The sequence below is a fragment of the Ictidomys tridecemlineatus genome, chromosome 1 (assembly GCF_052094955.1).
Source record: "Ictidomys tridecemlineatus isolate mIctTri1 chromosome 1, mIctTri1.hap1, whole genome shotgun sequence".
Taxonomy (NCBI): Eukaryota; Metazoa; Chordata; class Mammalia; order Rodentia; family Sciuridae; genus Ictidomys; species Ictidomys tridecemlineatus.
In genome coordinates this window covers 129,452,867-129,478,674 of record NC_135477.1, presented here as the reverse complement: position 1 = coordinate 129,478,674, position 25,808 = coordinate 129,452,867, and the positions used below count along the sequence as shown (strand labels likewise).

General features: G+C 38.6%; 2 protein-coding genes across 6 annotated transcripts; one reads left to right on the top strand and one right to left on the bottom strand.

Annotated features, from left to right (window-relative positions):
* The first annotated feature begins 1,396 nt into the window (after nucleotides 1-1,396).
* Nucleotides 1,397-4,571, top strand: Tigd6 (tigger transposable element derived 6). Its single transcript, XM_021725683.3, has one exon. It carries the CDS (start codon nucleotides 1,397-1,399, stop codon nucleotides 2,972-2,974), a length of 1,578 nt encoding a protein of 525 aa, XP_021581358.1. The 3' UTR covers nucleotides 2,975-4,571.
* Nucleotides 4,572-7,388: 2,817 nt separating this feature from the next.
* Nucleotides 7,389-25,808, bottom strand: Slc26a2 (solute carrier family 26 member 2). Of its 5 annotated transcripts, none has more exons than XM_040272862.2 (5): nucleotides 25,503-25,783; nucleotides 25,161-25,236; nucleotides 19,339-19,518; nucleotides 16,684-17,398; nucleotides 7,389-15,125 (listed from the first exon to the last, which is right to left on the bottom strand). In XM_040272862.2, exons 4-5 carry the CDS (start codon nucleotides 17,371-17,373, stop codon nucleotides 13,605-13,607), a joined length of 2,211 nt encoding a protein of 736 aa, XP_040128796.2. In that variant the 5' UTR covers nucleotides 17,374-17,398; nucleotides 19,339-19,518; nucleotides 25,161-25,236; nucleotides 25,503-25,783; the 3' UTR covers nucleotides 7,389-13,604. The 5 variants fall into 5 exon arrangements, with proteins under 5 accessions (XP_040128796.2, XP_040128797.2, XP_021581359.2 ...); XM_040272863.2 differs by having other exon boundaries at nucleotides 25,164-25,236; XM_021725684.3 differs by lacking the exon at nucleotides 25,161-25,236 and having other exon boundaries at nucleotides 25,715-25,808.

Sequence of the window (25,808 nt, the reverse complement as noted above, 5' to 3'; positions counted from 1 at the left end):
ATTACACTTAGAGCATTTCAAAATTTTGTACTTTCTCATAGAAATTCTCATTCAGTAGGTCATAGGTCAGGCCTGGACATCAGATTCTGATATACCTTACCTGGTTGAATCTAATCTCCTCATTTTAAAATGGGAAAAGAGGCCCAGAGAGGGTCTAAATTATAACCTGCCCATCATTTCTGCCATCGTCTCTTGCCCAAGTTGTCAGCAATAGCATCTCAGTATCCTAGTTGGTCTCTTTGCCCCTTTGGAACATTTTCTACAAAAAGAGCTAGAGTGAGCCTTTTTAAATGCAAAAGAGATAATGACCTTCCCTTGCCTATTCAGTGGATTTCTATTGCATTTTTAAAGAGATAATGACCTTCCCTTGCCTATTCAGTGGATTTCTATTGCATTCAGAATAAAATATCAATTCCTTACATATTTGAATGGTCTGGTTCTCCACCTTTGTCATAGACTTGGAATCATACAAATCTTCAGTTCCTGAATACCTCAAGCTCTTTCCTGATTTTGAGATTTTAATGATGCTATGTCCTTTGCTAGACTCTCCTTTCCCCCTGTTTTTCATGGAAATCTCAGCTTAAATGCCATCTTCTCAGTGAGGCCATGCCTAACCACCCTTTGTAAATATTATCTTCCCCTTTTATTCCCTGTCATAGTTTGTTTCCTTCATAGCACTTAACCACACTATAATTTTATTATTTATCTGTTTACTTATTGTTTGTCTCCCATCATGTTTTGTATTTCCTAAGGATAGAGACCTTCACTCTGTTCATCACTTTATTCTTGCTGCTTGGCACCTGTAAACATTTATTAAACGAATCTTACTAAGCCAGATGGCACAAAAGCTTTGAAGAGCTCATTTTGGTGGAATTTTAAGCAGGACTGTGGAGTGGTGGATACAGCACTAATCTGAGTCATCCCCTTCCTCAGGGCTCAGTTTCTCTATCCATAAAACAATCTGGATAAATAATTCCTTGAATTTTTATACTTCATTGTTATTTGCAAAGCTCTTTCATCACCTATCTTAATCTATTATCATAGCAGGTAAAATAGACCTTGTTATTCCCATTTTTACTGAGGCTGGAAAGTTTAAGTAAACAGATTATCTGTAAAATCCCTTCTGCTTCAAACATTCTATGAGTCTGTGGAAGTAGTCTACTACAGACAAAAAGTCAGTAGCATGAATCCTATCTTCTTTTCACTTTAACATCATAATTTCCTCATAGGATTTTTAAAAATCTGAACCCATCTTTAAAGGGGAAGTTCATTATCTTTAGGTCCTGATAGATACTCCATTTTTGTCTTCTCAGTTTTCCACACTTGTGGCAAAACAAGCTTCAAGAAAGAACATTGGCATTCCTGTTAGTTGTGGCCCAGTCCTTATCCCCTGGAAATGGCAAACAAGGGGAACAAGAAGCGTCGGCAGTTCTCCCTGGAGGAGAAAATGAAAGTTGTAGAAGCTGTTGACTCAGGCAAAAGAAAAGGTGATGTGGCAAAAGAATTTGGTATCACTCCTTCTACATTATCTACATTCTTAAAGGATAGAGCCAAATTTGAAGAAAAAGTGCGAAAGGCATCTGTGGGGCCCCAGAGGAAAAGGATGAGGAATGCTCTCTATGATGACATCGATAAGGCTGTTTTTGCTTGGTTTCAAGAAATCCATGCCAAAAACATTCTCGTGACTGGTTCTGTGATTCGGAAAAAAGCACTAAACTTGGCCAACATGCTTGGCTATGACAATTTTCAAGCAAGTGTGGGTTGGCTGAACAGATTTAGAGATCGCCATGGAATTGCTTTGAACGCTGTCTGTAGAGAGGATGGTGACAGGTTAATGAATGGTCTAGGAATAGATAAAGTTAACGAGTGGCATGCAGGGGAAATTATAAAGCTAATTGCTGACTACAGCCCAGATGATATATTCAATGCTGATGAGGCAGGAGTGTTTTTCCAGTTGCTTCCCCAGCACACACTTGCTGCTAAAGGGGACCATTGTAGAGGGGGCAAGAAAGCAAAGCAGCGGTTGACAGCACTCTTTTGTTGCAATGCCTCAGGGACTGAAAAAATGAGACCATTGATTGTTGGTAGGTCACCCAGCCCACACTGCTTCAAGAATGTCCATTCCCTGCCTTGTGATTACCGAGCCAACCAGTGGGCATTGATGACGCAGGACCTGTTTAATGAGTGGCTGATGCAAGTGGATGCCAGGATGAAGAGGGCAGAACGCCGGATCCTCCTGCTTATTGACAACTGTTCTGCTCACAACATGCTTCCACGCTTAGAAAGGATTCAGGTGGGATATCTGCCTTCAAATTGTACTGCTGTCCTGCAGCCACTGAATCTTGGCATAATTCACACCATGAAAATGCTATATAGGAGTCATCTTCTAAAACAGATCCTCTTCAAGCTCAGTGGCAATAAAGATCAAGAAAAAGTGGACATCAAGCAGGCCATTGACATGATTGCTGCAGCATGGTGGTCAGTCAAGCAGTCCACAGTGGTGAAATGTTGGCAGAAAGCAGGCATCATCCCTATGGAATTTACAGATTCTGATGCAGAAATGGTAGCCAAAGAACCAGACATTGCTATTGAAAAGTTGTGGCACTCAGTGGCTGTTGCCACATGTGTCCCAAATGAAGTAAATTTCCAGGACTTTGTCACTGCAGATGATAATCTCATCATTTCTCAAGAGCTAGTGGACACAGAGATCATCCAGGGTATGGTGACTGGCAAAAATACTGGTGAAGCTGGAAGTGAAGATGAGGAAGACGATGTTTCTTTACCAGAGCAGCCAAAAATCACTATCACAGAAGCCATCTCAAGTGTACAGAAACTTAGACAGTTCCTTTCCACTTGTGCAGGGGTTCCTGATGCTGTTTTTGGACAGCTAAATGGAATAGATGAATATTTAATGAAAAGAGTGATACAAAGTCTTACTGATTCCCAAATTACAGATTTTCTCCAAGCAAAATAATGTAGGAATTAACTGCCTCTTTTATATTGGAAAATATTTTTCAAGAATAAAGATTTCTTTAGATAGAATATTGAACTAATTTAAGTAAAGCAATATTATTATGATGATTTTTCAATACTCAGAGATAATCAGGAAACTTGAACAGAATTTGGGAATGAAATTTGACTAATATGTGTGTTCCCTTTTGGTTAATACATTGGTTTTCAAATTTTTCTGCACCTTAGGAGCACTTGAGAATCTTCTAATAATTCCAAAGCCCAAGCCATATCCCAGAGGAGTTAAATCACAGTCTCTGTTGATAGGTCACGGGCATTTAGTAGTTTTGAATTTCCCCAGATGATTCCAATGTACAGACAAGTTTGGAACTACTGAAATAACCACAGGAAAATCAAGTGCATTATGGACATAGAGTCAACTACTTCCCAACAAGTCTAGATCAGTGGTTTCTAGAGTTTAGCTCACATCAGAATCACTTCTACCCTCAGAATTTTGGATTCAGTAGGTCTCAGAGGGAATCCAAGAACTTGCATTTCTACTAAGTCCTCACCTGATGATCCAAGGTCCATACTTAAAGAACCACTGACATAGCTGGATTCTAGTACCTCCTCTTCAGATGGCCTTCTTAATACTCTCCATTGCTGTATAAAAAGAAAAGTTTTAGCTGTTCTTACTCCAGGGCTATTTAGCTCCTTCTTTTCTGCTGATTTGTTAACTCTAGAACTTTCTTAGCTATCCTCTTGATGCCCCAAAAGTTATCCAAGTTTTCAGTAGAGGTACATATGTTTGTGCCCAAGGAATTAACAGGAGCGATCTAGCTCATTAAAATATCCATAGTGCTTTAAACATATAATTATTAGGAAGCTGGAGTACAGGAAAATAAAGAGCATAAAAGGGACATGGATATGCTCTGAGACAGAAGGTATAATAAAGAGAATCCTGTTAATCAGGATCATGGAGGAGAACATATAGCCCCAGCGTGCCTTTCACTTTCTAGACAGGATGAAAGGAGAGTTTGTTAGATAACTCCTATGGGGGTGTTTGGATCACACCCTGATTTGGATTTTTTTCACTGTTCTTTTTCTTTTAATTTTTTTTGTAATTGTAGATGGGCAGAATGCCTTTATTTTGTTTGTTTATTTTTATGTGGTACTGAGGATCAAACCCAGTGCCTCATGCATGCTAGGCAAGCGCTCTACCACTGAGCTACAGCCCCAGTCCCTCACTCTTCTCAATCCAGTCTGTACCGTATAATCAAAATGAAGGCACATTACATTTTCCCTCTACTTAAATGGTTCCATAAATTGTCTTTTTCCATTTGTGCTTGTTCTTCAGAGAAATCAAAGTTAATTCTGAGTTATTTAAAATTATATGAATTTATAATCAGATTTACAGTAAAGTTTTTTCTCTATAGAGAAGGCATTCTTTTTTCTTCTTTGCAGGATTAGAGATCAAACCTAGGGCTTGTCAGGCAAGTGCTCTACCACTGAGCCACATCCCCAGCCCTAGAGAAGGCATTCTTAATATTCTTTATAATTCTAGAATATACTCCTGGTAAACCAGACAAATAAAATTTCATTTCTAAAGGGTACACACAGAACCTGTTAATGTTGTGATGGTGGAGTTTTTTTTAAACCTGCCCCCACCCTGAATGATTTCGTAGATATTTCAGAAACCCACAGGAATTCATTTTTCTTTCTGCAGTTAATTGAAACACATAAAGCAGATTAATCATAGAAAGTATTGCTTCTACAGTGTATAAAACAACAATCATTCAAAAGGAAGAAAATTTAAGATTGCTTTCCTATCATGTGATGCATTTTTTCACTTATCATTTAATCTTTCTAAAAAATATATATATAGTACAAAAGCACAAATAGGCTCAGATAATTTAGTTCCAAGGTTACAGACCTGTTAAAACTGTTCATGCTGAGGCCTTATTTCTTGGAATTTCAACCACCAGAGGGCACAGGTGGGTGACATAAAGGAAACCCTAAGAACAGCCACTTGTAAATTCTGTGATGTGATGTAGATTGAGAGGGAAGACAAGGAAAAAGGGAAGAGACATAGGATGTGAGACTTGTTCAAGCAACCAACCAGGAACGAACTGCCTAGGACCACAAAATCTACCTCATCACACATCTCTTCACTAGAAACTTTTTCCAACCTATTGATACCACAGACCATGTTGACTCTGGACAGCTAGATATGCTCTAGAAATGAGCCAGTGTTATAGGAATAATTATCCACCAAGCATATCCATGTTTGAAATAATAATTTATTGGACCTTATAATGTAGCCATTACTGGCCATAGGAGCTCTAAGAATTCTACCCTCAAGAATTTCAGCGGGGCACAGTGGCACTTGCCTATAGTCCCAGCTACTTGGGAGGCTTCAGGAGTTCAAGGATGGTCTGGGCAACTTAGGAGGACCCTGTCTCAAAATAAAAGGAAAGGTCTGAGGATGTAGCTCAGAATTGGAGCACTTGCATTGCATGTGTGAGGCTTTCATTTTAAGCCCTGGTACTACAAAACAAACAACAACAAAAGATAGAAGAGGAAAAAATGAGTAGTAAATGTCATTCTTAGTGAATAAGCATAGACTAAATAGAGAAGTACAAAGATGGAGTCCAAAGGAGCCCCTAAAGGAGAGGAGTTCTGTAGGAAATGTTGCCAAGAGCAAAGGATACTTGTTAAAAAATATCTGGGAGGAGGAGTAGGGAGTTAGGTTGATGAAGCCAGGAGGCATCTCCAGGCAGAACAGCGTAAAAGACAGGTGTTGTTTAGTAAATGGCCTGTTGGGGAAACCTAAGGTCAGTAGTTGGTATGTCAACCAAAGAATGTGTGATAGGACAAGAGGCTAGAGGTGTAAGTAAGGGCAGTTTTAAAGGTCTTGTCAGCTAGAATATTAATCTTTTATTTATCCTGAAAACACAAATAGCAAGGGTCAGGTGTTTGTTTTTAATATAGTAATTAGAGGCTGTATTGCAGAGAAGCAGATAGTTATTTAGGCTGTGGCACTGTCTTGAAGAGAAATAATGAAAATTGAGAGCAAGAACAAGATGTTAGATTTGATAGACACTTACAAGGTAGGTGGATTTGGTGTGGGAGTTAAAGAGAATAGAGAGATTCCCAGGTTTCTAGCTTAAGTAGCTGGGTCATGCCATGATTACAAAGGTTAACAGGGGGAAGTATACCTCAGTGGTATAGCACTTACTTAGCATGTGTAAAGTCCTAAGTTTGGGTCCCAGTACCAAGGAGAAAAAAAAAAGGTATGTTAACAGAAGGGAAGACAAGTTTGTTTGGAAGACATGTTGCATGTGAGATATCTCTAGGCATCCCAGCTGAGCTGTCCGATAACAAGGTTTATATATAGATAAGCTGGTTGGCATTCTAGAAAGGTCAGGCTAGAAATCTTTTTTCAGCTGCTACTAGCTCAGAAAGTAAGGTGAGTGGAGCCATAGATGTGGAAGTTTATAAGCCATCCTTTTTATAGTTATGTGTGCATACCTGCACATGTGAATATTTCTCCAAGAGTCACACTTTCATCAGTCTCAACTGGATCTGAAAAGAAAAAATTTAAGCAATGATTCTAAATGAAGAGGCCATGGATACAAACGTTGAAAGGGCGGAGAGGGGAAGCAGAGCTCTCCAGGGTAGCCAAAGAAGATGCTAGAGAATGACTGTGAGTGCATTTGACAGGTCTCAGAATGCCAGTGCTGTCTGCAGACATGGAGAGTATACAAAATGCAGAGTCCAATTCCTTCACTTTGTGAGATGGGAATAAGGTCAAGATCAGAATGCCTCCTGCAAAAGGAGGACTAAAAACCATCCTTAGCCCTGTCCCCACAATCCCACTTCAGAGAGATGAAAAAGAAAGAAAGAAAAAAAAAAAAAAAACAATGGTGAGCATCACCCAGAAGAGGCCTCATGGCAGATACCGGGGAGGGTGGTGGTACAGTCTCCTTCACAACACATGTTCCAGTTAGGAGTGCCACTCTCAGTTCTCTCACTTAATCATCATGTGTTAGCCTCAGTTTGCTGATAGGGAAAATGTGGACCAAAGATCACTTTTTCAAATTCAGAAAGAACAATAGTAAAATATTAGTCAGATTTGAGTTTTCTGATTCTAGCATGACACAGAATAGGAGTCAGGAAATATGAGAACTCCAAGTGTCCTCAAGCAAATCTAATCCTCCTTCCCTCTTCACTTATGGAAAACAGAGACCCCAAAGGAAAAGAATTCGGGTTCTTTATGTTTTATGTCCTTCTATAATGACAGATACTATCGTTATAGTTGGGAAAAATTACTGAGTAAATCTTTTTCCAAATATAAACAGACTGTATTATAAAATCCACTGGTGCCTAAATATTTCTTGGCAGATTCCCAACCCCACACAAAAGTAACTAGAGTAATATTTATTATAGTAACAATTTATTAGTATACAAAAGAAATAACACCTCTGGACCTCAATACACATAATCTTACATTAAAAAAAAGGCAAACATCCTTCCAGCAGAAAAAGACCTTTCTATTAAACAACTCCCCTCCTTTCCAATAGGCTCCTTTTCAATAATACATTATTGACTCATCTTTGTCCCATAAGGGGATTAAACAATGACTTATGAGGAATAACATCAAGGCACTCACTTCAATTAAAAAATATATAGTATAAACATATTCCTAAAAGTCATGTCTTAATATAATTAAAGGGGAAAAAGACAGTATACTTTTGGAGAATAGACAAGATGGAGTTCATTCACCTGTTAAACTGATATTGTCTTAATTTGCATACAAAAGTTGCAAAGGTGGCCCATTTTGGTATTTTCACATACACATTTCTGAGAAACAGAAGCCATGGCAACATCAGGACTCAAGTCATAATTTTCCAATTGATTTGCATTGAAAAGGCAAGAGCTATTTGATTCCAGGTATCTCATTTGAGGGATGGGGTATTGGATAAGGAAGAGAAACTCCCCAAATAAGTTCATTAAAACTTAAGGTAAAAACCCATTCTAGCACAGACTTACAAACAGCATCTCTAATTTTAAAAAGACATTTGGTGGTAATCTTCATGATTCAGTCTTCAGAATTCAATATTCTTCTATTTTACACAAAGTTTAAAAAAAAAAAAAGACATACACACCGAAGAATGTTTAGTGTAATGTTTACTTTCTTAACAATACTTAACATGTTTCCTTTAAAACTGAGTTGCAAATTAAAAATTGTTTATTGGGATAAAAATATTTATAAAAAAATAAATCTTCCTCACTCCTACATCTAAATTCTCCATTCCTAAGTTACTTATTTTCTTTTTTTAACCTTGAAAATTGGGCTGGGGGGTTGGGGCTGAGGCTGAACGTTACAGCACTCCTCTCTCATGTGTGAGGCCCTGGGTTCGATCCTCAGCACCACATAAGTAAAATAAAAAGGTATTGTGTCCATCTACAGATATATATTATATATATATATATATATATATATATATATATATGAAAGAAAATTGGGTTGGGGATGTTGCTCAGTGGTAGAGTGTTGTCTGAAATGCTCTGGGACCTGGATTCAATCCCCAGTACATTAAAAAAAAAAAAAAAAGCAAACTTAAAACTTTTAATATTTCAATAGTATTTTACTTCAATATAGGCTATAACAACAAACCAGCTGGTTTGTTATTTTGTCCTATTCCATCTACCTTTTATTATTGTAATTCATGGCAATCTAAAATCTTTCTGCAAAAGTGGAGGAGGGGTGTGGTGGCACAAACCTGTAATCTTAACAGCTAGGGAGGCTAAAGCAGGAAGATCCCAAGTTCAAAGCCAGCCTCAGCAATTTAGTGAGGCCCTAAGCAACTCAGCAAGACCCTGTCTCAAAACAAATAAAAAGGGATGGGGATGTGTGACTTAGTGTTTAAGTGCCACTAGGTTCAATCCCTGGTTACCTTCTCTCCCCGCCTCCCCCACCAAAAACGGGTGGGGGGCAAATTAGTTCAAAGTTTAAGTGTTCTAGTTCCCACTTCATCCTTTTTTTTTTTTTCAGTTTTTGAGCCCAGTTTTAAATAAGGCATCACTAGAATAAAAAAAAGGGGGGGGCACTAAAGAACAGAAAAATTGAGCAAAATCTAATTCCTATCAACTGGATTTTTACCATTTCCCTGTGGAATCTTCCTCTGAATAAAACAGGGGTATCACTGGCTCCTGCTCAACTCTCAGTCAAGCTTCAACTCAACACTCTTCTACAAAACACATACCCTAAGGGTCCCAGTGTGTCATTTATTGATTGATTGAGAGAGAATTTTATTATTTAGTTTTTTAGTTTTCGGCGGACACAACATCTTTATTTGTATATGGTGCTGAGGATCAAACCCAGGCCGCACGCATGCCAGGAGCATGCTACCGCTTGAGCCACATTCCCAGCCCCGCAATGTGTTATTTATTGAGTACCATAGTACCAGTACCTGGCCCAGGGTCCCTGACTCCTGGGTAGGTCCTCAAATATACAAGGTAATGTCTACATTAATGTAAAGAGAACCCACAGCCCAACTCTAACAACACATAGAGGAAAACAATTCATTAAGAAGGGTCACAGAACTTGAGTTTATCACTGTAACTTGGAGACTGAATTTAAGTTCCCAAGAAATGCACTTCATCCCTTTTTTTACTTTTAAGATCAGGGCTAAGCCTGACAATATGGTTGTTTTCTTGTTTGGTATGGAGGATTGAATCTTGGAGTACTTTACCACTGAGCCATATCCCCAGTCCTTTTTATTTTTGAGACAGGGTCTAAGTTTTCAAGGCTCGCCTTAAATTTGAGATCCTCCTGCCAAAGCCTCCTAACCTGGGAATACTAGATGTGCCACCCACCCAGTTGACAGTGTGTTCTTCAATAACAAATTACTAAGAGAATACCCCTGCACAGAATTACTTTTCTTATTAAAATGTAGCCATTAATATTATAAGTCTAATAATGCAAAACAATTCCATACATTTTTAAAGTTCACTGTTTACCATATTATAAATCTAACAATAAATTTTGATGTTCAATTGTCTCTATCATTTAAAGGCTAAGCCAACTGTCAATCAAAAACACCTTGCCAGACATGATGGGACACATCTATAATCCCAGCAAGTCAGCAACCTGAAGCAGAAAGATTGCAAATTCAAAGCCAGCCTCAGGAACTCAGTGAAGCCCTAAGCAACTTTTTTTTTCTTTCCTTTTTTGAGAAACCCTCTCAAAAAAAGGGCTGGGGATGTGGCTCAGTAGTTAAGCATCCGTAGGTTCAATTCCCAGTACAAACAAACAAACAAACAAACCCCTCCTTTTCTTTTTGTTCTACTTTAAAAAGATCAATTAGACATGTCAATCTTATTACCATATCAGAATCACATAGAATACTGGAGTCACATAGTTTAGAGGGAAGACAGTGCTCCAGAATAGTGCAAACCAGCTCTTTCAGCTTTGGTGAATCTGACTTGTCCCTTCTGGAAACAGAAACCAGTTCTGACCTTGCTCTCAGAGGTGTGCTACCTAATCCTAATCTACTATTTTGTGGAGTTTACCAGGAGTTGGATTCTGTTCAATTGGGTCCCTTCCTTGTCTCCCTTTATAGATCAGTCTCTTCAGTGATTATTCCCTGCATTGTTTTCCTTGCATATATGTCTATTCCTGCATTGACAGACTCTACCCTTCTGTTGTAACAAATTTTAAAAATCAGGTTATAAGAGCTTTAACTATCCAAATTGTATGCACAGTCTATAGTTCAATGAAATGATAACCATTTAATAGAGTTTGTATATTTATCAATAAGTAACAAGAAAATGCTTCACTTACTCTCACATTTAGAATAAGCAAAATAATTTTGTATCAAAGCAATTTTAAAAATATCAAAAAGCAACCAGGAGGGTAGTAAAAACTGTCTTTAAAGTAAAAAGGGCTGGGGATGTAGGTCAGCGATAGAACCCTTGGGTTAAATCCCCAGTACAAAACAAAACAAAAAATACACACACACACACACACACACACACACACACACACACACACACACACTAGTTTTTGGTAGTGACGATGGCAAATTAGCCTTTGGTTCCAAAGAGATGTTAAAAATTTTTAAGTTGACGTAGACCTCAAGTCCAAGTAAAGAATGAAACAACTCCAGTGAAATCTTAAAATATCCTTATAATTGCCAACTAAAAGCAGAATCTCTTGTTTACTCTTATTTATCTTGGTAGGACAGGTGCAAATCAGAACATTATTCAAGAATAATGCTCACTGCTTATTTAAAGATTCAAAACTGTTCATATCCACATTGGTAAAAGTTTAGGCAATGCACAAACAATGTCATTCATCCTAAGAAATTTTCCAAATTCTGACCAAAATGAAATTCTTTGGCTATGCTGGTACTGGATTATAGAGTTGTTGTAAACATGTACTCATTACTCTGTCAGAGTGTTTGACATCTATAATAGTCTCAATTCAAACTTGGCTTGGGGAAGGGACAAGAGGGGACAAAAAGCAATTGACCAAGACACGGGTTTTGACAATTATTATTCATAAGGCTGGATAGAAAGGGCAAACATCAGGGAGCAAAAGTTCTAAAAGGATGTCAAAATTCAGAACATTACATCTAATCATAACATTAATCACCTAGAAGATAGAAATCTAGACTTTGTACTCAAAACTGCTCTGTCAAGATAATGGAAAGGTAATTTTTCCATGTAAACAAATAGGACAGTCCTATAATAGATAAGCAACACTGGCAGTTTATGGAGCAAACAGAAATACCAAAAAAAAAAAAGTAAATATATATATGCATGTGTCAAGTAAGTACAAATATAGTATGTTTAAAAGCATCCCACCTCAATAGGAGCCCTATATATAAGGCTTGATTCTTATAATATCTACAATTATTTAGAACATAGAAACAGGCTACAAAAATTATTTTGCACTTTTTAAAAAAGACTTGGCTAAATGTTTAAATCTCACATAAATTAATCCCCTATTCCTAACTTTGGAGAACCTGCTTTTTTCTTGCCTTTGAAGGTCCAGATATAGAACTGTAAGCTTTCAATGTCAGATATTCTTGATTTTCTAAAGTAACCATTTCTCAACTCAAAACTTGTGGCCAATGATCAGAAACAATACATCCATACTTGGGTTTTTACAAATGTGCTTCTAAATTATTTTGTGTAATAGTTTTAGGCGACTTGAGTTAAAAGCTGTCACTGTCATCAATATTTACTGTACATCAACAGACATCTATGGCAGTAAGCACCAGCACTGTTTTCACTAAAACATATACAAATTAATGATTGATGTCCTTTTGGAAGCACTCTTGCCACTCTTGTGCATTCTTTTCCAGAGCAGCAGCTTATATTTAAGAAAGACTGTCTAGTCCCCAGCAGACCCTTGCTAAAATGACATGGGGGGGGGATATACAATTTACTGCCAAATAAACTAATTCTTAAGGGAAACTGTCAGCCATTCTTTTTTGCCATCTGTCCTTGATGGTTCTGCCCAAAGCTCATTTAAAATACTGTAAGGCCAGGCATGGTGGCGTATGCCTATAATCCCAGTGACTCAGGAGGCTGAGGCAGAAAGATCACAAGTTCCAGGCCAGCCTTAGCAACCAGTGAGACCCTGTATCCAAAAAGAAAAAAGAAAAAAAAAGAGCTGGGAATGTGGCTCAGTCATTAAGAACTCTTAGATTCAGTCGCCAGTAGCAAATTAAAATACTTAAGAAAAGGCAAAATCAGCTCCTGCTTTATCTGACATGACTGAAATTGATATTCAGAAATGCCAGCTTAGGACAGATTCCATGGGAAAACCACTAGGATAACTTAATGCTGAAACAGAGCTTAATGGTAGATAAATGGTCAGATAAAGACTACAGAAAAAAAGAATTCCCAATGCAGAACATTTCTAATTTTGACGAACTCTTTGCTGAACTACTGACCTTAAACAAAAAGCTATGACTAAAACATTAAATATATCACCAAGGTTAATTCTGTAAAATGTTAGTATGTCACAAACCTGCTGGCCATCAGACTCCTAATGAGACTGTGCCTACTCCCTGCCTTAAGGATAGGACTGGTTCTCTTCTCCTGAAATCCAGAGATCCTACTGCTATCTGGGGAACAAAGACTGGGAACAGAGAAGCACAAGAACGAGCTTGTCTAATTAGGGCCTCATGCTTTCACAAGCCCCTTATGCTGCTCGTTCAAGGGCAGGCTCAACACTCTCCCTGACTTCTTCTCCTTCCTGTCTACAGAGCCATGCAAAGGCACAAATTTCTAATGCAAATCCCAACTTCACTCCTTTTCTGCTTGGAGGAGAAAGAGTCCAAATGTATAGCCCCTAAAACAAGGTGGTAATAGTCTTGGGACTACTGTACTCTTTAATTCAGTAGATATTTATTGCATCCCCCAAATACTTCATATCTGTATGAAAGCTTGAAACTACAACATTTTCTTCTTTTTAACTTTGCCCAACAATAAGCTCTGATGCATTTGAGAATATACAAAGGCCATAAACTTCAAAGGAAGAATAATTTCAAGTGTGCAACTTGAAATTATTGGAAAATGTTACACACTTAAAATTTTAACCTATTGGCTTGACATTCTTCCTTTCAACTACTTTCTCAATCACCGGACAGACTCAGACCATTGAGAACACATATTCCTTTCTGCTTTTGAGATTCTACTGCAAAAGCCACTGCTTCGTACACACTATAGAAAAGAAGGTTTTCTTCTTCCTTTTTGGAATATTCTCCTCTGGCCAAAGAATCCCTCACAGAGGGATTGCACTGAGCCAGCAGAACTTGGATACCAATGGCTTCATAATCTCTGCGAACTTCCTTCAGTGTATGGATCCCTGCTGTATCTAAAAATTGTATTGTACTGCAGTCAATCACTATAGTATGCAGCTCCAAAGGATCATGGGAAAGTTGCATTGAAACTTCATCCTGGATTCCACTGAGAGTCACCGTTTCCTCTTTGAGCTTTATCTTTGCTGCCTTCTTCTGAGCTGCCTTTACTAAGACTGGGTTTAGAGTTTTTTTGTATAAAGCAGATCTGAAACATTCTTTGTTTATGTAGTACAGAGGAGCTACAAAGCGGAAAATCTTAATGCCTGGCTTAGTCTGAAGGTTCTTGTAAGCAGATATGGATTCAAAGATTTCAGTCTCTTCCACCAAACCAAGCAATGAAATCTTTGGCTTCTGGGTGCGGAGGATGACACAAAACATAGAAAAACAAACTCCAACAAGCAAGCCTATTTCAGTGCTTATCAATGCAGAGGATAGCATAGTAACAAACCATATAACTGTATCCATTCTGCTAACCCTCCACATCTTGGGCACATCTCTAAATTTACAAAGGGCTCCCCGAAGATTTACAATAGTGATCACACCAAGGACACATTTCTGAAGGGAATAGAATAAAGGTGCAATTATCAGTAAAACCAACAAAAGAACAAGGGCTGTCACCACAGCAGAAAGCTGAGTTTGGCAACCTGTTGATTCTTTAACCAATGTCTTTGCAAGAGCAGCGCTAGTAGTAATGCAGTGGAAGAAGGAAGGGATAATATTGCAAAAGCCAATGGCATACATTTCCTGATTTGCTCTGACCGTGTAACCATGTTTCTTGGCAAACATCTCAGAAAGTGATACAGTTATAGCAAAACCAATGATAGAAATAGCTATTGCATCTACAGCCACACTAGGAATTAGGCTCCAATCTGGTGCTTGGGGTGGCATAAATCCAGTGGGAATATGTCCAGCTATACTAGAATTATAATTCTCATTTAGTTTTCCATAATGAGAGGCTAAAGTGGCTGCCACGACAACAATTAGTTCGGTAGGAATTGGTGCCTTGAGTTTGGACTTGAAGCGCTCATTGAGTTCTTTGGTTGGCAGAAGGACCAAAAGGCACAAAAGGCTGGTGATGAGATCACAGAGATTGGTCTTATGGATGTTTCTGAAGATATGAATCCAGGTAGTGATAAATGAGCCCACGCCACTACTCCGAGGAAGGCTGAGCCCAAGAAGATATTTGGCCTGAGATGTAAGAATGGTGAAGGAGGCACCAGTGACAAATCCACTCAGCAAGGCATCGGAGAGGTAGACAGAAACGAAGCCCACTTGAAAGAAGCCCATTGCAACCTGGAATAGATGATATATAAGTGTTAAATGGAAACAGAAAAGTGCTTCTCAATTTTCTATTACACTACATTTCTAGCATGGAAACAAACCATCAGAGCATCACAGAAGGTCAGAAATTGAATGAAGGCAATCATGCATCAATCTTTACATATTACAAGGAGAAGGAACTTGCCCAAGGTCACACTGTCACTCATTAGTCCAGGTGAAGGAGCAATTTAGGATATCTATCTATCTTCCCATACAATGTTTCTTAAACTTGAATAAGGTTCATACGTCTTTTCAAAAGGACATTCTCAAGGGTCCACAAGAAAACATACAAACTCAAATTGGAAAAATTCCTCCAATTTAAGAAACCACTTATTTTTCATTAAGTCATAATCATTACTTTAAAAATGGAGCTGTAACTGGTTAAAAAAATCACATCAAAATAGAATCACACTTTCAAAATTATCATAGAACTCTTTAATCTAACTTCTGTAAAACTTGTTCTCCATTCAGTATGTATATACTTATACCACATTGCCACCCATATTAATAATAATCTTGTATTTTCACAGTTAATACCTTTTTATTTCTTCCTCTTCCCAGCTCCTCAGAATTCTATCACAACTTTCTAATTCTTGGTGAGACATACTAAAATCAAAGAAAAAGCAGATGAGTACTACTCATCTGTATCTCACCTTCCTTTCCCTATCTCATCCAAACACCAAATTAAGTGAGCCAATCTTCCCCTTTGCCCACTGGTTCCAAACATCTTCATTAGAGAAGAGGTTTAATGTCAGTGCTGACTTATGGATGCTAACAGGCATGGCATAATGATAACAGCAAATTAGTGGCTACTATGGAAGACCCAAGAATAATTTAATTTTTAATCCTTTCTCCTGGCTGCTATATAGTAGCCCTCAATTTATCCCTTCCTTCCCCCAATAACCATGGAGAACTACTGCATTTTAAAATTTTATATTTTTTTGGCACTGATGACTGAACTCAGGGGTACTTTACCACTGAGCTACATTCCCAGCCCTTTTTATTTTTTGAGACAAGATCTTGCTTAGTTGTTGAGGGTCCTGCTAAATTGCCAAGACTGGTCTTAAACTTATGATCCTCTTGTCCCAACCTCCCTGAGTTGCTGGTATTATAAGCATGCACTACCATACCCAGCAAACTGTTTTTATTAAGAGTCCACTCACCAGAGCAGCAACTCTAAAGGAAGGTAGAAGAACCTATAATTTGAAATATTCCTAATCCACATTTCTCCCTATCCCCATTAGTTTATCACTTTTTTTTTTTTGGTTCTAAGAATTGAACCCAGGGGCACTCGGCCACTGAGCCACATCCCCAGCCCTATTTTGTATTGACAGGATCTCACTGAGTTGCTTAGCACCTTGCTCTTGCCGAGGCTGACTTTGAACTCAAAATCCTCCTGCCTCAGCCTTTCAAGCCACTGGGATTAGAGATGTCCACCACCAAGCCCAGCATTTTGTTATATTATGTTATCTGAAATTTCATGTAGTGATTACTTCTGCCAGAAATGACCCATTCTTCCACTGTTTCTTACCTGATAAACTCCAGCCATAAAGGTTACAGTGCTGCCAACTTTAATTGCATAGCAACTTTTATCACATACCCTGTCTAATGTCTGGTTTACTAGTGTGCTCCTATTTAAAATAATTTCTAAAGAAGGAGCAATATCAGAGCCAGCTTTGTGTACTTCTCGGTCAACTACCTCACCAATCATAAGGCACAGTACACCAAAAATGCCCACAGAGATGTGATGGGAGGTACCAAATATGAAATAAATGATGCTGGCAAAAAAAGATGTGTACAGTCCATAAATAGGTTCTTGGCCAGCCAAAAGAGAATAAGCAATAGACTGGGGCACCAATAAGATGCCCACAATCAAGCCAGACATCACATCTCCTAGAATGTTCTTCTTTAGATCATATTTTGGGAGCCATCGCAAAACAGGAAGGAAATCAAAAATCATATTTTTAACTTTGGTTGGGCTACACTGGCAACTCTTCTGTAGCTTTTTGATGACAAACTGCTTGATGTTAGTATGTGATTTCTCCTGAGGCTCCATATGGATCCTAGGATAAGAACTGCGTTGATCATTGGTCTCAAATTGCTTCAAGTCAGTACTTGATTCCTTTTGAGGCTTCAGAAGGACACCGGATGGAAGACTGTCATTTCCTTCAGCTGAGTCCCTGGGTGAAAGGTCATGTTGCTCTTTACTTTCCAAAGACATTTCCGGAGATAAATGGTTCCACTTCCTACCCCAGAGAAAATATCAGTGTTAACCGATAAACTAGTTCTCAGTATTCAGGTATATTAACAATCCTACTTGTCACACACATGGAAATTAAGAGGACTTCAGTTTGGGGATACATATCTTATGCCTTCTTTTCTTCATCAAGCCTTGTTTTTCTTAGAGGAAAAAAGACCAGCACCAGACCACAAACAGCTAGGTCAAAGCAAACAATTGGTTGATACAGGACACCCCAAGAGTATAAAGCATTAAGGATTATTTTCCATATTTGCCTGTCTACCCCTGTAGTTTTTTCTTCAGACAAGTTACTGGGACACTCTGTCTTCTTTCTATATACAATAATGGTCTGCTTCCCAGGCATACCACAAAATAGGATCTAGTCTCAAATCTTCACTCTTCTCTACCCATCCTTGAAAAAGTAGTGGAGCACTTGCCTAGCATGTGTGAGGCACTGGTTCGATTCTTAGCGCCACATATAAATAAATAAAATAAAGGTATTGTGTCCATCTAAAACTAAACAAAAAATAAAAATAAAAAAGATGGCTCTTTGTGTATGTATATGTTCATTTTTAAACGACCCACTAATTGTTGAGAATAGAAGATAAAGTATGTGACGGAGTAAATATAAGTGTTTTGGGCAATAAAAAGAAACTAGAGCAGAATGCATCTGAATCTTCAAATAGCACTCCTTTACTTAGGGAAGAGAAGCTGATAAGAGAATGTTGAAACTTAACAAATATCAAGTGCATGGGGAGGGTTGTTAGGGCATGTGACTAATATATGCTATAGAAGGTTTTGGTACATTCTACTGAGTTCTAGTTTGGAGTTATCTGCCTTAATGGCAGAGCCCATATTAATGCAAAGAGAGACCCACTTGACTACTATGAGTACACACAAAAAAACATAGGCTATCTAGAGAGGAAAATGTTGCCCTGAACTTCCACATCTCTAGGTCCTACCAAAACTACAGAACTAGTGCCATAAATCTACTACTAGGAATTACAGGAAAACAAAGGAGATACAAATAACAAAAAAGAGAAGGGACAACAAAAATCTTAGGAGTAAAAGAGGAGGAACAAGAATCATGCTCTCAAAGGAGTCCAGTGAACACTTTTTAGCAAATACTTCACAAATTAGTGACTTTCCATAAGCTATGTGCTTAGCTTAGAATATCCATCCATCTCTCTGCTTGTCAAGACCTTAATCATTTTTGAAAACCCAGTTAAAATGCTACCTTTGCTACAAAGCACTACCCAATTTCCCCTAACCCAAATGAATCACTGTGCCTTCTGTATTCCACGACACTTTGCATCTGCATTATAGTAGTAACCATACTCTGTATCAGTTAAGTAAGAGTCTCTCCAGCTCCTGGAGAAAAGACATCTTGTTCATCAGTACAGTCATCACTAAACACAATATAGTAACTCTGAGATAGCAGGTTCACAGAATATTTGAATAAATTTAAGAATAAATAAGCAAACAAATTTGTGACTATGAATACATAGAGTTAAGACAGATGGACGACTTAGGAAATTTTCTGTTTTCTTTTTTCCCCCCAGTCCTGGGGATTAAACCCAGGGACACTTTACCATTGAGCTACATCCCCAGCCCTTTTTATTTATTTATTTTTTTAAATTTTGAGACAGGTTCTCACTAAGTTGCTGAGGGCCTCTCATTGCTGAAGCTGGCCTGGAACTTGTTGATTCTCCTGCCTCAAGCCTCCAAATCACTGGGATCACCACTACAATTGGCCAATTTTCTGTTTTATAACAAATCTTTGTGAGGTGTAAACCTAACATAAAGTGCCACATTCCAAGATCCCATGGCCTATTTACCAATACAAGATATATAAAATTTTATTTTATTTAGGTTGAAGAGTAAAATAACAGTTATTTTGTTGGTCTTGTGAAGCAGAAAAGGAAAAAAAGGATAGATGCTACTGACCCTAAGCAGGTAAGCAGGTAATCAGGTTGATGGAGAGACACAGTAGCTCTTCGTTCCTCAGTGTCAACAGTCTGAAATTATCTTCTCACTTCCAGCTTTCTTGAGCAGCTTGAATGCACTTCTTACCTCCTAGTTTGGAGCAGCTCTTGTTGATTTCTGGGTCAAAAGTCTTTGACAAACCTAAAAAACAAAAAGAAACATAAAGCAAAACTAAACAAATCTGGGTCTTTGCCTTCTATGGAGCTGTTGAAAAGAATAAAAGAAAAAATACTTGAAAAGTATAAGAGAAGGCTGGGTACAGTGGCACATGCCTATAATTCCAGTGACTCAGGAAGCTGAGGCAGGGGAATCACAAGTTCAAAGCCCACCTCAGCAACTTAACAAGGCCCTAAGCACCTTAGTGAGATCACCTCAAAATAAAAAATAAAAAGGATTGGAGATGTGGCTCAGTGGTTAAGCACCCCCGGGTTCAATCCCCAGTACCACAAAAAAAGCAACAACAAAAAATTATGAGAGAATTGTAAATTAAGAAAGAATCAAATAAAAAAAGAATAAAATAGAAATGCTGTAAAAACTATAATAGAGGCAAAGAATCAATGAATTCAGCTCAACAGAAATTAACTAATGCAAATCATCTAAATGCTGTTTGGTATTCAAACAGTAACAAATCCAGAAACCTAATACCAAAATAACAGAACATCCAAGATATGTGAGACATCAAGCTATCTAACGTGTGCATAATTAAAATCTATAAAGGAGGAGAGAATGGGAGAAGAAATGTGTGAAAACATAATGGCCAAGAGTTTTCCAAAATTAATGAGACACAACTACAGATCCAAGAATCCGAGAGAATGCCAGGAAGGATACACATAAAATTAAAACAAAACCCTGTACCTATACATATCACATTCAAGCTGCTAAAAACAAAAGATAAAGAGAAAATAAACAAACGAAAGAAAAAACCACGTTCTTTACACAGGGACAAAGGTAAGAATTACAGCATCTTTCTTTTTAGAAACCATGGAGGCCACAAGACAATGGAGTTATATCTTCACCAGTGAAGTCTACACCCAGAAAAAAAAAATCTTTTAAAAGATGAAGAAGAAATAAAAACTCTCTCAGATAAACACTGAATTTATTACCAGCAGGTCAGTTAGTCTGCGTTTGTGCACTATGTTGCCCCTGTACCCATCCTCCCTCATAAGTTACAGAGAGATTCTTTAGGCAGAAGAATATACCAGACAAATTTAGGTCAACACATCAAAGAAATAAAGGTTCAGGAAATGGCACAAATGAAGATAAAATATACTTAACTTTTTCAGTTTAAAAAAATCTTCAATTTCTCTAAAAGATAACTGTCTAAACCAAACGCTTGAATGTCTTATTTATGCATATAAAAAATAAATGTGTGACAATAATAGCAAAAAGAATGGGACTTGGAATGGGGAATTACAAGGTCTATCTGTAAAGTAATGTAATAGTAAAATGATTAAAAAGGCCAATTTTATGTTACATATATTTTACCATACACACATATGCAAAAGCCAAAAGGGACAAAATTCTAAGACTCTTATGCCATATATGAAAAGATAAAAGACCATGAAATGCAATCCTCATATTCTGTAGATAATTATAAGGGGTTCAGAATAGTGAAATCATTTAAAGCAGAGCTGGAACCACAACTCAAGTATCCTGATCCCTTAACCTTTTTCCTCGAATAGATTATCAGTCTCCTTATATGTGTACAAATCATCAAATATTACAAGAAAACTAGTGTCAATTCCAAAGTAATCTAGAGATCTAAAGTTTGTTGAAAACTGTTAAATCTTAACTCAATACTAAGGTAAACAAGTCATCTACCAAAATAAGCATCCCTTCTTAGATGGAAAAATCTAAAACAGTTTGGAATAGGTAATATATAATTTGGAAATAATTTTCCAGTACTCCCAGTACTTACAAGCAGCAGGATGATAGCCCTAATACTAGCCTCTCTGATTTGGGCACACTCTGTAGGTACATTCTGCCTTCTGACTGCTTATTTTGAAGCTTCTTAAAAAATCTTAAGAAAAGTTGAAAGAACAAGACTTGAAATACCTGTATACTCACAATTCACCTACTTAACTGACAATTGTTAACATTTTACTACATCTGTTCTTTTGCACCCTTTGTCCTTACAGAGTCTTGTTCTTCTGAACAACTTGAAACCTGCAGACATACTTTGCCTTAAACACTTCATTGACCCTACATTTTGTAACCCTATGCTATCTGCCTCTTCAAATGAAGAAATCATTAACATAAGATCTCTACCTCTTGGATATACTCTTCAAAAATCTGCAAGGGCTCCCTGCCTCTTAACAGTCTAATAAAACCTTAGTACAGTCTCCTAAGTAGAACAAGACTGCAACTGCCTCTCTTGCTTTCTTCCATTCACTAGTGTTCCAATTACCAATCCATAAAACTATTAGGCAGTCTGCTCCTTTGCTCATGCTATGCCTTCAGTCTGGGATGCCTTTTTCTTTTTCTTTCTTTTTTTTTTTTTTTTTTTTTTTTTTGTGGTGGTGGTGCTGGGGAATGAACATAGGCTCTCATACATGCTATGCTCATGCTGAACTACACTCTCAGCCCCTTTCTGTCTTCGTTCTTTTTCTAATCCTAGAAGGCCCACCTCACAGGGAGACTTAAACTTCTTAAGCTATGCTTCCTTGACACATTACATAAAATGATTTAGCACTTAAGCAAACATGTCTCTCAAATTACAGCACATTGATAGGCAGGCATCAAGTCATTCTTGTCTCTTAGAACCCAGCACTTAACGCCTCACACTTGCATTCACGTTAACGGAAATAAACATTTATGTTTCTTTACTTGAAACAACTTTTGTTTACTGAGGGTTGAACCCAGGGCTTTCTGCATAGTAGGCAAGTATTCTACCACTGAGCTGCATACCCCTGCCCTTTTTATTTGATTTTGAGACAGAGTCTTGCTAAGTTTCCTAAGGTGACCTCAAACTTGTGATTCTCTTGTCTCAGTCTCCCCAAATAGCTAGAATTATACCTATGTGAAACAGCTGCATGCAGCCAATACAACTAAGTATCAAGTAAATACAATGAACACAATAAAACTTGTTTTCCAGGTATCACAATTACCAATGTTCATTTATGTCTGTGATACAAAATAATCAATATAAAGCATTTATCAGTAGTGTAAATATCATGACATATTATATCTGATATTAAGCACAATGGAAGACAAAATAATAAAATATCCAAGAGGAAAATAATATAAAATCACCATCAAATAAATAGTTCCTTGTGCAGTAATTCACAGCTTTCAAGATTACATACACATCTTCTACTTGCCTCCTCAATAAACTTAAGGACACAACAGGAATTCCCATTCTCCAGGATGAGACAAATCAAGTTTAGTCACTTGCTCTATTGATAACATCAGATTCTCAAATCTCATCCTCCAATTTCCAAGTTTAGCTTTTTCTATAAAACAACACTGTCTCCTCCAATTTATTTCCTTGTTAAAAGGTTTTAGTTCAAACTATTAGTCTGTAGACAAGTACTCAACTCAGGATTTCTGAGTATATTAGTAATTTTAATAAGTGAAGATAACACACTACTTAAAGGAGGTTTGGTTAAAAAAAAAAAGTCCAAGACTAAAATTACTTTTATGTTTCATACTATATTCATGCTTGATAACATTTTCTTTTTTTCCCCTATTAGAAGCAAAAACATAAATTTACTCCAGTATTACATTTTGGCCAGAATAACTGTCATCCAAGACAAAAGTCAAACAAAGCAAATAAGCTCTTGCCTCCTCCATACCTTTTTTCTTCTCTAATGGAAGTGCTCTTCTCCAGTTATATTCATGGCTTGCTGCCTGTTTTCTCAAAGGACACCTTATCAATTAGTTCCTTCTTAGACACAATAGAAAATAGCACCACTGCCATCTGGGTCTATCTCTGCTTTGTACTCTCATCCCCTTTGCCTAATTTTTTTTTTTTTTAAAGTCTATAGCCCTGTCAGTTTTTAAACTGTCTTTCAGGCGGGGGCAGGTAGGGGTAGTTCAGGGGCAGGGGGCTTGCCTAGCATCCAAAGGCTCAGGGTAAAATCCACAGCACCATTAAATAAATAATTGTGTTTCTTTCCCATGAAGGCAGTGACTTACTCTATTTTGTTTGAAGTTGTATCCTGAGTGCTCTGTTATGTGGTACCTAATAAGTGCTTGTTGATGGTTCATAGTTTAACAGCTATTTTCCCCATTCTTACTAACTCGCCAACTCCGACCCTTCCACCCCCACATACCAAAACAAAACTTTTTAAAACAGTTTTTTAGTTGTAGATGGACACAATACCTTTATTTTGTTTATTAAGGTTATTTATGTGGTGTTAGCAATCTAATCAAGTGCCCCACGAGATAGGCAAGTACTCAACCACTGAGCCACAACCCCAGCCCCCCCAAACCAAACTTTTATCAAGAAATTATAGTTTGGCAAACATCTGCCTGGGGTTTATGCTCACTAAACATGTTGTGTTGATTCTCAAAGTCTACCTCTAGTAAATACCTCTGGAGATCCCCCAAACCCTGAATTTGTTCATTTCTAGATCCTCCCCTAGGAGGCAGCACACTGAAGTACTGTACAATGATTTTCAAATAGAGATCAAAATACAGATTCTTAGGCCTGCCCCTAAAAATCCAAGTATGAAATCTAAGTCTCTGCACTGAGGATAATAATGAGCTTTAGGGCTACATATGGAGAATCACTAGTTGTATTCTAGAAGTCAGACCAAATCTCTATTTAGATCCTAGGTACACTGTTCAAAGTTGTTCAGGGCTGGGTGAAAACTTCTACTTAGCATCAATTTGTGACCTACAAAATGGAGATACTATTACCTAACTTGCAGGATTAGGTAACACAAGTAAACTACCTAGCATATAACAATTACTCAATAAACAACAGCTATAAGTCTCTCTCACTATCTTTGAGATTCCTTTAGGAAAAAAAAAATTGGACTCATTTCTTTTTTTAAAATATTTATTTAGTTGTAGGTGGACACAATATCTTTATTTATTCATTTTTATGTGGTGCTGAGGATTGAACCCAGGCCTCACACATACAAGGCAGGTGCTCTACCACTAAGCTACAGCTCCAGGCCTCATTTCTTTCCAACAGTGCTGACCCTCCATTTCCTATTGATCCAACTTTCAAAAACAAGAATTTCTGCTTAACCCAATCCTATAAATCATATTAGCTCTAGATTTCACATAAAGCCATGATGTGAAGCTAGGGGTGGGAATGGAGCAGTGTCAAGAGGCCCTGGGGGCAATCTCCAGCCACGCTCCGCAGGAAAAAAAAAAGGGGGGGGGCTATAGGGTTGAAAAGGGGGGGGGAATACTAATAGGTACCAGAAAGGAGTGCAAGTTTTGGATGCTTCTAACTCACGGTGGGTCCCAATCTGTGCAAGAAAAAAGGGCCCTGCTAGATATTTACAAGCTGAATACCAGCCCTAGCTGTGCAATTATAGTTAAGGCCTTGGACGGCAAGTCTTCTCAGTGTCCTCACCTAACCACTGAAAGAATTCCAACTTTAGTGTATGAGTATTAAAGAAGTACAAGTCCATACCCTTCTATGACTCCGAAGCAAAAATAAATAAATCTATTGCTTTGAGGGAGAAAAAAAGGAAAGGAAGGAAAGGAAGGAAGCGTAAGTCCTAATTTTGTATCTAACCAGGTGTCTGATTTTAATACCCAAGATAACCAAGTGTTCTCTTCAGGCCCGTTTCCCCATCTGCCCAAGGTGGGGCGGCTCCTACCACCTCGGTGCAGCTCCCCAGGTCTCAGGGTGCCAATCGCCTCAGCAAGGACTCGGCGGGAACAGCAGCTCCGCATCTGCGAGGTGCGAGGGTGTAGGATGAAAAGTGGGCAGCCATAGGCCGCAGGAGCTAGCCGCCTCAAGAGATTGAGGCTCTGCTCCGGCCACCGCCGATTAAGGGAATAACCCGGACGCACGCCCACTTCTCCCCGCCCGGCCACTACGCTCACGGAGAAGCTGGGTCAAGGCTTCCTCCCACCACTCTTGGGACCAAGGCCAGTCTGAACCTAAAGGGTGCCCGCAGATCGCGTAGCGGCCGCCCCGACCCCTCCCCTCTGCTCACCTCTGGGGTCCGGACAGCAGCACGCAAAGAGGCCCCGCGGCGCCTCCTCCGCCGTGGCCGGGCTGAGCCGACACCTCAGCGCCGGCAGAGGCTGTCCGGCCCCGCGCTGGCCTCTCTTTAAACGGCCCGTCCCCTTCCCCGCCCATTGCCCGGCCCCCGGAGGAGGCAGAGGACCAGCCAAGCGAGACCCAGGGAGCGCAGCGAAGACGCACCGGCCAAAGGTGGTGCGGAAGGTACTCCGGTTGCTGAAGCCCGGGACTAAGGTGGTCACGTGGTTCTGAGGCGAGCGAAGCTGCTGTCAGCCAA